The sequence below is a fragment of the Necator americanus genome, chromosome V (genome assembly GCF_031761385.1).
Source record: "Necator americanus strain Aroian chromosome V, whole genome shotgun sequence".
Taxonomy (NCBI): Eukaryota; Metazoa; Nematoda; class Chromadorea; order Rhabditida; family Ancylostomatidae; genus Necator; species Necator americanus.
The window spans coordinates 33,070,462-33,085,650 of NC_087375.1; the positions used below are offsets into that span (position 1 = coordinate 33,070,462).

Genomic DNA, 15,189 nt, shown 5'->3' on the forward strand with positions numbered 1-15,189 from the left:
GTCTCTGTGGCTAGAAGAACATCTAAGACGGTTGTCTGCATCTCCATGAACGAAGCTGGAGGAACGAACTGGAGCGTGACCTCATTGAGATATGGTTCGTGTATAAGGCGGCATATCCACTGGGCACGTAAGGTCTCGGAGGCATTCGCGAAGAATCCGCCGGCACTCTTTTTACCGTTCTCCATCTGCAGCCATATAGTCGTTATTACAAAATTTTAAATACTATTGTACTGTGTTTTCGTAATCAGGTCAGCCTCAAGGTCTCGACACGAGTCCACACAATGGTCTCGACACAATGGTATTACTTTGCTTGTTTACGATTTCAAACCTTCTTCCGTCTTTGTTTTATGAGGATCTCTAATAGATCGTAACTCAGAGAAAAGCAGACGAAAACCATCATTTTTTCAGGTGTACATAAAATAGAATTCCAGGATGAAACATACGTCCTAAGCATACAGTACATTTTAGAAAGCTAGTCCATCGACAACTTTCCCGAAGGCTTTTTCACTTTGTTGATCGGGAAGATAATCAAGACTGCATTCTAGCAGTCGGATTAACAAACCGGAACACCATTTAACATTTCATGAAAGACGCAAGCAAGGGGAAAAAGGGGATCAACGTCATAGAATGCGGATTTGAAAGGGTCATGGTACGAATATCCACAAAAGAAGGAAGGAATCTTAAATTCTTTCCTACGTCAACGATCGAAGACGAAGAGACGCTGCCGCACATGCCAAGTAAAATTAGCGCCGCTCATGTGAAGCGCTCCAACGACAATCATTGGACCAATGCCGTCAGCGACTGGAGCGACTATGCGTTGTCAAACGCACCGCAGGAAGTTGCGCCAGCCCGATGGTCAGACCTCTTCCAGAAGTCCTTCACGGAAAAATTCTATGCTCTTCAAGGTCCTCACGGGAAGAGAATCCACCGGGCAACACTTATGGGCATTCCGGGCAGATGGAAATATAGCTGGTGCCCGCTCGAGCAAGTCGACGATCACAACAGGAGCACAGGTAGATAAACGTAACAGAAACCAAGTTCAGTTTCCACTATGTATTAGTGTCAAGGAGCATCTAGATGGACTCGCAAAATCTAAAGCCTTCACCCCACTTGGAGCATACCGTAGAATATGTCATCCAAACTCCGAAGTAGAGGTAGAAGTTCGTATATTATCCCACGAGACCGAGATCACAGCACGCAGAACACTAGAGGTTTTTTCGGATAACCGCCAAAAGTTCAAAAATGAACAAGAAGGATGAGTGCATTGCTATCACAAACGAGTTATCCCCATATCAAGACCTATGCGGGTTTTGATCTACGGGGGAGGGCATGAGGTCCCTATATAAAACCCTTGTGGCTCGTAGTTGTGGTACGTGGTGGTCTGCTGCGTCACCAAGTCTAGCGAATGAGGTAAGTACTAGTCAATGTGTTGCTGTTTGAGTTTGCCTACCGTTTGGATGCTTTCTGTGGGGTGATAAGACGCTTGAGAGAATGAATAACTAATGGCTTTGAATTTTCCAGGCTCTGTCGAAGGCGATAACGCCGAAACGTTTAGCCGTTGTTTACTAAAGGAAGATCAATACCAATCTTGGCTAAAGCTCAAGAAAATCAATCAGAAACCAAGCTTGTTTCAGAAGAGACGAAACAATTTTTTATTAGTGATCATTCCACGAAGAGGCGAAAAGAAAGATCTCTTTAAGACTCGAAATAAAAACTGCGTCTCAAATACCGTATCTATTATACGAATAGAATAAGAATTGTTTCTAAACACAGACATCTACAAACTCGCTGACACATGTCTTACAGCATCGTCAATTGCTTTCGCCACATATTCAACATTTTTCTGGTTCAAACCACATACGTTGATTCGGCCATCTTTTAATAGGAACACTTTGTGCTTTTTCACCAAATGATCGACTTGTGCTGCTGAAAATATCCATAATTATTTTTTTTTATCGGATAAGCGTCTTTTTATTTGTTTTTTTTTCCCTAGAGAAAAAAGAAATCTTTAACTAAGAAGATTGAAATCCTGTCTAAGAGATTAAAGTAGATTCTAAAAAATGAAAGGCAGGTGTTTTGGAGTGGAAGAAAATCTCCTTTATTTTCATATTGACAAATAGAGAACGAATACCGTATTCTTTACGGGATGATGCGGTACGGAATCCAAGATGACTGATGAACTATATAAACTTACGGTTGAGTCCTGTGTAGCTAAACATTCCGATTTGTTGCGTGATATGACTCCACGTTCCGGGAGTGCCGAGGTTTTCAAGATTTTCTCGAAGAGCTGCTCTCATCTGCTTAATTCTTGATGACATTGTCTGGAATAGGTATATTATATCTCTCTATATTCTTTTCCCGCAATACGTATCTCTTGAAAAAGAAGGATCTTTGAGTCAAAAATAGGCTTGAAAACCCCAACCTGGATAGCATGATCCCACTGTTTGCGCATTTCTGGAGTGGTTAGCACTTTGTGCACGACACGAGCTCCATGAGCTGGTGGGTTTGACCTAGGGTTAGTATGAGTTTAACCAGGAATCACTTCATGGTTGTTTGTTGGTGATTCAAGTGTGAAAAAAGCAATAAGTATGAAAAAAAGAGTGGTTTTCATGTGCATATACCAATTTGCTCGGATAATCAGTGACATTTGGGATTTGTAACCGGGTAAGACGGCTGGGTCCTTGACAACCAGGCAAAGATTACCAACACGTTCGTCTAAAACACAATGAATGTGTAGACGATTATTTTCATTGAGAGCGAAAGAATCCAGAGAAAATTCAGGTAACTAAAAAATCTAGCATCGATCAATATATAGACGCCTCCTACTTATGTACACCCGCGCAAACGCGACGCATCTGTTGCAAATTAAGCGCTGTAAAAAATCAATAGAATTTCACGCAGCTGTGAGCGAAGTAAATGCTCACTTGAATATTCGTACAAAAAAAAAAGATTTTTATAAATAAGTAAACAAACAAATGAATAAATAATGTGATAAAATATAATACATACATTAATTAGTAAAATAAGTAAATAATAGAAAAGGCAGATGTATTAGATTTTGTTTATTGCTTTCTTAGAACAAATGTGACGTCATGAAAAACTATGGTCGAAAGCATCTATGTTTGTCCGAGCGACCGCGACGCGTCCTCAGCAACCTGCGCAGCTTCTTTGCCGAGCAGATGCTATGTATCCCTCTCGAGGACCCTGGTTTGACGTGGACGAGTCGTCCTGGTGGACGCGTCGCGGTCGCTTGCTTCTACTTAAGTACGGACGTCTATAAATGAGGTGAGTGGTGCATTATTGAGAAAAGGAGAACGGGAGGGAGAGAGAGAGAGAGCGCGGGAAATTCTAGCATTTGAACACAGCTGCATAAAAGGAGCACTGAAAATTCTCAACTATTTCGCATTATATCAGTAATATAGGAACTTTTTTCTTTAGTTCCGGCCATATTTGAGTGTCCTTAATATCGTCACGTAGTATACATAAATTTGGTTTATTTGTTTCAACTATACCTGAGATGGGTATTGATTGATATTGGTTAAAGTCATCACCCCACAAATCTGAGGTGGTACGGATTTCAGGTGGAGTATTCGTATACGGGATAGTAGATTGCGGAGAGGGGGGTGATTCCGTCCATTTCTTCCTAATTGCCGTAAAAAACGGCAGTCCGGAAGATGCGGCGCGTGCACGAGGCTGGCGCGCTCCAATCGAACTCGTTGTGGAAAGTAGCGTGCCGGAACAGCGTTCTTCCCCGTTTATTTCTTTGAACTGCACCTAAGACTGTCATTGATGTTTATTTAACATCTACCAGTTTCACCTTCATGAACCTTTCTTCCCTTCTTTTCAGTATTTCCACATTTTAACCGCTTTAGCGCTTATCACGCACATATACGTCATGGTCATTTGACTACCGTACCGAAAATATTTGCATCGTAGAAAAGAAAGCTGAACGCTATGGTGAATACGGTACTTGTCGCTGTACCAGCGGCGGTGTACTTGCATATGTGCATTGGATCAGTGTGGTATAGGCCTTCTTGCTGGTAACATGTACTATATTTTATTTTTACTTTATTTTTATTTCTTTATACTTTATTTTATTGTATTTCCTTCACGTTTCTACCCACTGTGCACGTGTTTACTCGCATGCGGTGCCGTCATTGTGGAGGGGGCTTTGTGTTCAGGCTAAGGCACCACTTAAGACGTTAAAAACCATAACTCACTATACAATCCGAAGTTCTTTGCGAACGATTGCGCAATCACCATCTCCAATCCTTGCTCAACAAAATACCGAACCGCCCATGCGTCATCGTTTGGATTTCCGGATGCGAATCCTTGATAGGCAATGTCGAAGAAGGTGAAGAGGTTCCGCCTCTGGAAGAATTAATTTTTTTTTCACAAAATTTTACGTAAAGTTGGGAAATTTTCTTAAGAATAATAATTTAAAAAAAAACTAACCTTAATAACTTCACAAATTTGTTTCCATTGTTCATGAGTAGGATCCATACCGGTAGGGTTGTGGGCGCAACCGTGGAGAAGAATTACTGCTCTTAAAAAAATAAGAGGATAGAGTCGTCATGTTGTTTCATTACAGGGATGTACTATTGATGTTTTTTTTACTCTACAACATTAATTTCAGGTAAAAAAAAAAGAAAAAGTGTGGGTCAAGACCAAAGAAGTCCGAAAAATATCCCCGGAAATCACAAAAACTGCGTTATCGAAGGATTTTGGTGACCTGAAGTCAATGATCAAGGTGAGATAAAATATTTGAGCAAATAACCGTAACAGCTAAAACCGGATTGCATCATCCTGTCTGATTTCAGGAAAAAATGTGACGTATATAAATTTTTGACGCTCCATCCAGAAAATCTCAGAAATAAAAAATCTCTTCAAGGATACTTACTTCTCCGGTGCCGCTTCCAAGTCTTCGAGCACCTTCTCAATGTTTACACGCCTCTTTTCCGCATCCCAGTATTGATAACTATGGAAATCTGTGAATCCGGCATTGTTGAACACCAATCTATGATTGCCCCTGAAATACAGGATGTATGCGTCACAGTACAGTAGTCCGCCGTAGCTTAATACTGTATGTACAGTTTCAAAACTTTACCAAGTGGGATTACTGAAGTAAGCAGTTTTTAGGTGTAGAATTCTAGAGAGGAACTCGGCTCCAGCACGGAGCGATCCGGTTCCGGATAGACATTGCACACCAGTATACTGCAAAGGTCGCCGGGTGCTATAGAGAAAATAATGATATGGTGGCGAGAACTGGTCTCCAGTTGATTTCCAGCTTCCAGCTTCACGTTGTGGTTGATTACGAAATGATATAAATATGTTGCAGTTGAAATATGACAAGGTAAATGGGTGCATCTCTGGGGGCGATCCACTGCTAACCGTGGTGGGGATCAGTTCTCGTCATCGTTTAAAATCGGAAGAAAAACTCGAGACATACCCGACCCTCCTTTATAGCAGGGCTATTTTCTCCAAGTACAAGAGCACAAGCTGCCTGTGAAAATCCTTCATGTCCTAGGACAGGAAGATATTCGTGATTCAACGTATCGTCATCTGCTAGCGCTTTTTCTGCTTCTCTTACCACCGGCAACACCCAAGGTTTCCCCTCTTCGGTACGGTAAGCTGAAATCGTAAGAAATTCCTTTTCCGACACGTTGACCTTGCCGTTCTCGGCCAAACTTTTATCGAATCTATACATCTTTGAGATATTTCAAGATAGAATAGATTATATTGAAAAGAATTTCAGATTAGATCAATATCGAACTATAAAGGAGACCATCGGCCCCGGAAAAAATGAAAGATCACCTGACCTCCCACAGTAAGATTCACTTTATTTGGGCTTGTTTCATCCATAAACATTTTGTTCATGAAGAACACCTCAATTGGAGGTGCAACTGCGATTCCGTCGAAAAACGACATCTGTGGCTCTGTCTGAAAAAAATGTCTTACCTTAGAGAAAATCTTTGCATCGGCGTAAAAAAAAAGAGGAAGAGGAAGAGAAAAAAAAACGAAGAAAAACGTAAGTTCATTAATGAAGAGAAATTTAGAAGATATGAGAAAAAAAGAACACAAAAACATACATAAAAGGATATAAAACATGGGGAAATTTAGATTCAGTAGACAATGAGAAAAAAATGTGATGGGAACCACACTACTATAAATCCTAAATTTTTAGCTTCGGAACAAATTCATAGCCATCGCTGGGAAGGGAAAAAGGGCCAAGAAGATGAATTGGAATGATCTATTTTTTGTGAAAATAATTATCAGTAAGGTGTAAGATGAGAAGAGAACAGAAAAGAAAGGAAGAGAGAAGAGAGGGAGAGGAAAAAAACAAAGAAAGGCTCAACTAATTAATTACTCCACAAATTCCGTCGAATTCCGGCGCTTCGGTGCAGAAAATAACCCTCTGGCACTGATAATGTTGTGAACGTACATATATACGTATGTAGCGCAAAACTAGGGTTTGTTGACCCAAACTGTAATATTTGCCAGTTTTTAATTTTAGTTTTTAAAAATATAAATAATATAATGTGATATAAAATCACTATATAAATAATATAAAATCAGTAATTTTTAAAAATCTTCGTGGATTTCCTAGTGTCTTTGGTGAGAACATTCGGAGCTGATCTCAATTTTTACAAACAGAGATCAGCCGACTATGGATACCCAACTTTTCCCCAATCATTCAATCATCCCGATCTCAAAAATAGGTTCTGTCTGATACGCAGCAATGGTGCCACTGGGATACTGTAGCTGTCACAGGCGCTCCAACATAAGTGTTAATCGAAGCAACTACTTAAAGTCATCACCCCACGAATCTAGAGTGGTGCGGATTTCAGGTGGAGAGTTCCTACACGAGGTCCTAGATTATGGAGAGGTGGATGATTCCGTCCATTTCTTCCTAATTGCCGTAAAAAACGACCCGGAAGATGCGGCGCGTGCACAAGCCTGGCGCGCTCCAGTCGAACTCGTTGTAGAAAATAGCGCCCCGGAACGTTCGAAGTCGTATCTTCCGAGCCGTTTTTTACGGCAATTAGGGAAAAGTGGACGGAATCACCCACTTCTAAATAATCTTCGATCCCGTATACGAATATTCCACCATCCGTACCACCTTAGATTCGTGGAGTGATGCCTTTAAATAATCTCCCAGAAAATTTTTAAAAATCTAACCTCTAATTGTAATCTCCCAGAAATGTTGACCAATTAAGTGGCTTCATGGATAACTAAAAATATGTGGACACCTGTGCCCAGTTAGGATCATTCTGTAAGCAATTCTTTTTCGAAAACAGTTTTTTTTTAAGTCAAAGTAAAGTTAAAGAAATGCTTCTCGTCCTCTTTTAGAAAGAGGATCAGTAAAAGTCTACCAGAAAAATTGGAAGAGGATAGGAGTTAAAAAGTCAAGGAGGGCAGGTATTTTGGAGAAATTTTGAAATAAATTTACACATTTTAAATTTATAGAACGTTCTGTATATGTATATTAATCCTAATTATGTATATGTATATTAATCTTAAAATATAAGGGAAGTATAGAATACTGTATCGTTCCTTTTTTAGAAAGAGGGCCAATGAAAGTCTACCAGAAAAATTGGAAGAGGATAGGATATCCTTAATCTACAACTCCGTATAGGTGTAACCCATCTGAAACTCGCACCTCCCCAGATTCGTGAGGTGATCCCCTTAATGAGCACTAAGCCTTGAATAGATTTCTGTATAGAACAAATCTGAGGAGAAAAAAAAAACTTGGGAAGAGTTTGGAAATAGAATTGGGCAAATCAGTAAAAGGAAGGAAACGAAAATGATTGGAACGAATGACAAAATATGAATGTCAACAGTTTCGACGACATCAATAAAATGACGTAAATAGGCAAAGAAAAAGTAGAGGGAGGACACCAATGTGTTACTTATCAAGACTGATATAACAAAAGAAGTGCACGATAGGAAAAAAGTTTTGTCTTTGACAAAGAGACGGAGAGAAAAGTTCGTTTTAGAAGAAAAAAAACCAGTTCGATGGTATTTGAGTGGTCTCAAACGATTTTTACATGCTGTACTCGGAAAGTACAGTATACGCCCTGGTCACGAGGACAGTTGACAGTTCCCACGTCCATTTCCCGCTACGATTAGGGGGAGGGTAAAAGAAAAAAAACCTATTAATGTTTTCCCATGTGACAAGTATCCTTGATAAAATTTTCTCACGTGACAAATATTCTTGGTAAAATGAGGTTGGAAGAACAGGAAAAAGTGTAAAGTAAATTTTTTTTTCTAGAAGAAAAAGATTTTCTGGAAACTTCTGTACAGTAAATAAAGGGAAATACTATGTTTACTTGAATGAGAATGTTATCTTCCATTTAATTTACATCCACTATCATAAATTATCTTTAATTTATGCAATTTTATATCTGACCATTTAACCATACTAAATTTTGCTGCAATAATATGTAATCCTAAGTTTTACATTCATTCCACTATTTTATTTTAAGACAAGAAAAACTCGAAAATGATTCCAGAAACGAAAAGATAGTTATCTGTAATTTTAAAAGTATAGTGTAAACGCAAAGTTGAATACATCAGATTCACATTTCAGCGAGGAAGAAATTATTTATTTATTTATTTACGTATTTATTTACTATTCTTGATCTCAAGCAACGAAAAAACCAAAACTGAGACAGCATCTATAGTTGTTAACTGTTCTCGAGGACGTTTTAAAAATGTTAATAAATGAAAATAATTAAATTAAAATTAAAATTTGGAAGAAAAATCCACTATGACTAATCATAGTAATAATAATGTTGGGCAGCGCTAGTAAATAATAATAGCAATAATAATAATGAAAATAAATAATAGATTTTTTTCGATAAAATAAATTTTTTTCATGTTCTTCTTGCAATTTCAGCTGTAATAATAATAATAATAATAATAATAATAATAATAATAATAATAATAATAATAATAATAATAATAATATAATGTAAAAAAAAAAAAAAGATTGTAGTCACCGGTAAAAACCTGCAGAGGCATTTGTTATATTCTAGGCGGGAGCAACTCGTCTCCGAACTGGATTCGGCACAAAAACTCCCACACCACGTCCGTCAACAACAATCGCTGTAGTACATTTTGTCAATAACTAACCGTCACATTGAATTAAACATTAAAAATCGTTTCTATCCTTTGAAAAAAAGAATTAAAATATTCTTTAAAAACAAAAGTGGCCAGAAGGTTTTGAACAGCTCTGTTGAACAAAGGGTGGTCTGAGCTCTCCTAACTTGTGCTGATCTTCCCTAACCATTGCTGACACCTAACTTTTCTAACTACAATAATATAAATTAGCCTGAGCATAATTTTTCTTTTGCAGATTTTTTCTCCCATTTCTGTGGGATTCATCCTAGATTTAAGAAAATTTACAGTTTACATAGATTAAACACATTTACAGTTTAAATAGACCCAAGCTCATGACTATGTTTAAGCATACGTACACCTGTTACGACAAAGTTTTCAACAAAACAAAACCGCCTGAGCGAGCGAGACGACAAAAAAAAACGGTGCTAGTGTAAAGTTTGTGCTGTAAGACCCTGTTATTTTTTTCTAAAAAAAGTAGAATGGCAGCTGAAACAAAGAAAAGTTCGAAATGATTATGGAAGGAGGGAGCTGTGTGTGCGGCCCCGAGGGAGTGGATTGACGTCGTTCTGGTGCTTTAACGATATGAGAGTAGACCGCGGAAATAGGTGGATTTTTAAATTTTCTTTAATTTTTTCTTTAATTTTTTACTCTTATTTTTTATTTTCTATTATTATTATTTTATTTTCTTATTTTTCCAAGTGAAGAATTCGAGAAAGTTTTTATAAGATATGTATGTGTAACAAACTTTAAAAGGAAAACCTCTTACTCAGTGATACGGTTTTTTTACGCTGATAACTGCATTACTTATTTATTTCAACTAAACACCTACTAATTCATTACTTGAGCTCCCAACGCCATGAGTGAGAAAAAATAAAAGTAAATAAACAAGTTAACTCAAAAACACAACACATGGAGAGTTTGACGAAGGGAAGAATAGAAAAAAGAATAGGGAAAAACGAAACTGAGTGAAAGAAAAAAAGTACAGTAGTAAAAGTAAAGCAGTACGTATATGGAGAGATTTTTCAGATTCGATCAGATATAGATGGCAAGGACAGATTTAACGCCACCCACATATTTATCCTTGAAACGGAGCGAAGAAAAAGATGTGAGGAGGCGGAGCGAAAAAATCCTCGCATACAATAAGATTTTCTCCCCTTCCAGGCAATTTACTCTTACTTACTTTACTATTTACTTGAAGTACTCCTTAATCAAGTCGAAAACAACCCAGGATATTGTAAAGTATTTCAAAAGAAATGGGGTGCCTGTGGCAATTAATCGATTGATTAATTAATCGTAAAAGATTGAAGGCGATTCTTGCATGTTAAGCTGAGCCCCAGTGGTGAGGATATGCTGTTGGAAATTCTATGAAAAGCGCCTACACGTAGAAAACGATGGCAAAAGAAAAATTAGTTGAATTTTTCTTTTGAAAAAAACCTAAAAAGAGTAACTGTAAAAAAAGCACTAAAATTCTAGCGAAACAACACACCATAATACGTTCTATTGCTTCTAAGTCAGTATTTTGACAAAATTCCTGAAACTCTCTCGCAATCGCGGCTTCAGAGTTCGACGGACGGCCATGTCTTCTCTGGATAATGAAAAATTACCCATGGTTAAGAGTTCTGCAGTGAAATTTTCCAAAGATTCTCTTCTTCTGGAAAGTCGTGGAAACTACTTGAAGGCGGTGAATCGCTGCACTTTTTCAAATTAAGGACAGAGAATTTGAAAAAAAAAATGATGATGATAGCACCTCTTTACGTCTAATTAGCGACGAAGATGTGATCCGTGGATTATGATCGTGATTAGGCACAATTCAGTTTGGTCATCCAGAGCAAAAAGTTTAGAAAATAGTGCTGCGTGATCCTGTTTACCTAACGATGCAACTTATTACGGCCAATAAACCGAAGGCACCCCGCCAGCCCGGGCATTGGGAGGATTACAATTACTGTTGCAGTTACTCCCGCAGTCACTCCTGCTTATTTAAGCTCTATTAGCTGGACAACAAGAGTTTGGGCAACAACGGAAGTGCTCGCGCTTTATCGCGTAATGAGCTGCATCGTAGGAGAGACGTGATCACACAAGGCTATTTCATTGACTTCTCTCTGATCTCCTGAGGGGGAGTTGAGCGTGATTACGGTTGAGACTCGACATCTACACCCTACCTACCTCTATCTAAATCGTGGAAAGGTCCCAACATCGGCTATTTCCTGACGGGGTGCCTTTGAATCAACAAAAGAAACTTCTATGGGGTCCCGTACGGCAGAGCCATAGTTAAAGTGGATCAAACAACAAGTTATCCGATACTTACCGGATGAATTCGGGTTCGATAGAGATCGGAAACGGTCGGTAACAGAGATATTGACATTTTCAGCTGATCGATGAAGCCACCACTATACGTCGAAGCCGAGGAACAAATGAATGTGTCTTGTTCCGGAATGAAAACAAGGAAAGCACCGGATAGTGTTACAGTAACACTTGAAAGAATTTTCCGCGAAAATTATTGGATTCAAAAGGGATTAAATATTATTATTAGTATTATTTTATATTATTGCATTATAATTACTAATTCTATAGTATAACTATAAAAGATAAATATGATAATAATAAAAATATATGATATAGGTATAAGTAGAATTGCCTAAGGCGCTCGGGAATGTTTCGGAGCGATGCCACGGAGCCCAGGTGTGGAAGTCCACGAGAAATTTGCTTGGACCAAACTCCAGAAAAGAAGTGAAACGTGAGCACAATTATTCCCCGATGAGAACTGGTCCCCCGACACTGCGCACCTGTACTTTTGTTGTGATCACATTTTACAATACTTACAGTACTTTATGTCTATAAAGTGGTGCCCTTAAAGGATGCTACGCACATGATTTTTCATCGGTTGCGAGGTTGTGCGTTCCTTATTCAACTGTATTTTTCCCCTGTTTGGGCTTGCGCAAAGGATTACTGTATCGTGTCAAAAAATTATAATAATTAGCACGCAGTAACGTTCGTATACGGGATTCTGATTCATTCCATTATTATTTTATTATTTTTATTATTATTTTTACGTGCGTTTTCACGCGATACTGTAGTTAAATCAAAATCGTGAAAAGCAGAAAAGCAGCAGGGTGCGCTCGGTCATTTTTTTCTTAGCGTTATCGGCTGAAAGACAAGGAATGCGAAATAAATGTCAAAATTTCTGGCAATTCGCTTCTACATTTATCCACAAAAAAAATATCCAGAAAATCTCTTCAGAGAGTAATTTAGAACGAAAGACAGACAGAGAAAACGGCAATTACACTCCAAAGTTATTAATACTACATTGAACTCTGATTTATTCCACGGATGTAGTGTACGTACGAGAAATTTGATAAATTTCAGTTTGATTTTTATGTATAAAGAAATTCCGATCCTACTCTGGATGTCATCTAGTTTTGATTTAGGGAATATTTCTAAGAAAAAAAAGCGCGAAAAAATACTGCTTTGACAGATACGGATAGAAAAATTTGTTTATTTGTTTATTTATTTAATTATTTAAATAGGTATGCGGGAAACAGAGGCAGAGACAAGAAAGATCAGGGCCGAGCGCACTTCTCACTAAACCCTTATACATCGTTTAAATAATCTCCCAGAAAATCTTAAAAATCTAATCTCTAACTGTAATCTCCTAGAAATGTTGACCAATTAGGTGGAAAATTTCATGGATAACTAGAAATATGTGCAGATCTCGTGCACGGTTAGGACCATTCTGTAAACAAGTCCTTTTCAAAAACAGATTTTTTTAAAAGTCAGACTAGAGAAATGCTTCTCGTCCTCTTTTAGAAAGAGGATCAGTAAAAGTCTACCAGAAAAATTGGAAGAGGATAGGAGTTAAAAAATCAAGGAGGGCAGGTATTGTGGGGAAATTTTGAAATAAATTTACACATTTCAGATTTATAGAACGTTCTGTATATGTATATTAATCTTAAAATATAAAGGAAGCATAGAATACTGTATCGTTCCTTTTTTAGAAAGAGGACCAAGGAAAGTCTACCGGAAAAATTGGAAGAGGATAAGGATAAAAAGATGAAGTGTCTGGCGTTAATCAATCCGCTTGGGACCTCCGCCACCACCTTCACTTCAATTCAGAATCGTTTGAGGTTTACGAACGTGTAACTGGCCTATACAATAGGCTTACCGTGGCTAGCCGATGTGTCAAGTCAGTGTTTTTATCCTCGCAGACATGTCTGGTACCAATTTATCGACCCCGGAGTGTGAAAGGCTTGGTGAGCACTAAGGCGGATTTGAACCTCTGATCGATCGTGCAGGAAACGGATCCTCTAACCGCTACACTACGCCCGCCCTTGGAAGAGTTAAAATAGGAGTTAAAAAATCAAGGAGAGCAGATATTTTAGAGAAATTTTCAAATAAGTCTGCACATTTTAGATTTATAGAACGTTCTGTATGTTTTAATATTAATAAATGAAAGAGGTATAGAATATTGTACCGTCTATTAGATGAATTAAACAAATTAGCATGATCTGGCACTAAAAGTGAGAAGTAAAAATAAAGGCAGCACACTAAAATGAATAACTTGTTGGATTTTTCAAGGAGAACTGAGAAATGAACAATTTCAAACAACGTCACGATCGCACGGAGACGTGTGAACCGCAAAGGGTTTCTTTCAGATCTAATCACAAAGACCTATAATGACCTCTTAAAAAGAGAAAGACTGACAGTTCCAAAGAACGAAGCTAATGGGAAAAACTCTAATCTTACATAAATGTCCTATAAATGTGAAAGATAACAGTCTAAATAGGAAAACATGTCATTTTGGTCACGAGCGGATAAGAACATCTATGGATTCGACGAACAACAATAACAAAAATAATAGAATGTGACAGAAGAAGAAGGAAGGAAAACCAAAAAGAAATTTCTGGGAATATGCATATCAAAAACTTTAAGAAATCCTCTAAGAAATCAACATAAAAGACCAGTAGAATTCTCCACGCGATGAATATTGAAAAAAATTACTTAAAAATCTAATTCAATCAAATTTTAAAAAAATTAAATTTAAAAAAGCAAAGCTAGATAGGTCATGAATATAAACTTCAAAATTTTCAGTATTAAATTTCTTGACAAGTTTCAAAATAGGAAGCTACATCTGTCTTAGAATTTTACTTTTAGCAAAATTTTAACACAATAATGAGAAGTCAAAAAAGTCATAGTAAAAGAAAAATGTTGAGAAAATAAGATAAATAATAAAATAACAAATAATAACATAATAATAATATTATTATAACAACAAATAATAAAATAAATAATAAAAACAATAATAAGAAGTCAGCAATGTTATAGTCAAGGAAAATTTTCGGGAAAAAACCCTGAAACAGTTAAATCCTGTGATTTTAGTGGAAAATGGAAAATTTGTTGAAGCAACTTGGCGGGTAGTGTGACGCCATTTCGACTTTATGAACACATAACACACGGTCCACCCGATAAGAAACACGCGATTTTGGTCGTCTTCTGATCCATGGACCACACCATGGATAACGATATCTATGGATGGATAACGTAGCTGCCAATGTGTTAAATAATTTAGTTAATTTTTAATATTTAATGACGAGAAAATTTCCCTGAAACCATTCATTTTCTGCTTTACGGACAGCGTTGACACCAACAGCAACAAAAATCGATAGCGCAAAATGAGAGTGAGAGTCATTTCCAGGAGGACAGCGCAAACAAAACATTGTGATGACAAACCAGTTAATATATCGGGAAAAAATTCAACATATGGGGGAAATCCGTATGTAGGTCCCATCACTCAAATACTCCCTTCACATAAATTCCATCAGCTCATCATGTTTTAGGATTTTAAGTAGTTTTCCATTAAAAATTACTCTATTTTATTTTTTATTTTAACTTTGTTCTATTCTAGTTTACTGTATGTTTACGAAATTGATGCCTCACCAAAAATTTTCCCGTTTCATTTCGTATGTGACCCACACAACGGCCCCCTGGGCTAGACTTTCTATTTTCATTACTCTTTCCTCTCGAGGGTCCCATTATAGATTGTTACAATCTAATTGTAAGTCAAACAATAAA

General features: G+C 37.4%; 2 protein-coding genes across 2 annotated transcripts; one reads left to right on the forward strand and one right to left on the reverse strand.

The window, feature by feature from the left end:
* Positions 1–583: 583 nt before the first annotated feature.
* Positions 584–1,021, forward strand: RB195_015944 (uncharacterized protein; the record flags this gene model as incomplete). Its single annotated transcript, XM_064206886.1, has 1 exon — positions 584–1,021. The coding sequence occupies one exon, from the start codon at positions 584–586 to the stop codon at positions 1,019–1,021; it is 438 nt and encodes a 145-aa protein (XP_064062767.1).
* Positions 1,022–1,777: 756 nt separating this feature from the next.
* RB195_015945 (uncharacterized protein) lies at positions 1,778–11,485 on the reverse strand (the record flags this gene model as incomplete). Its single annotated transcript, XM_064206887.1, has 12 exons — positions 1,778–1,926; positions 2,195–2,321; positions 2,423–2,510; positions 2,622–2,715; positions 4,221–4,371; positions 4,456–4,546; positions 4,901–5,029; positions 5,108–5,214; positions 5,450–5,631; positions 5,820–5,940; positions 10,610–10,708; positions 11,429–11,485. 12 exons carry the CDS (start codon positions 11,483–11,485, stop codon positions 1,778–1,780), a joined length of 1,395 nt encoding a protein of 464 aa, XP_064062768.1.
* Positions 11,486–15,189: the final 3,704 nt, after the last annotated feature.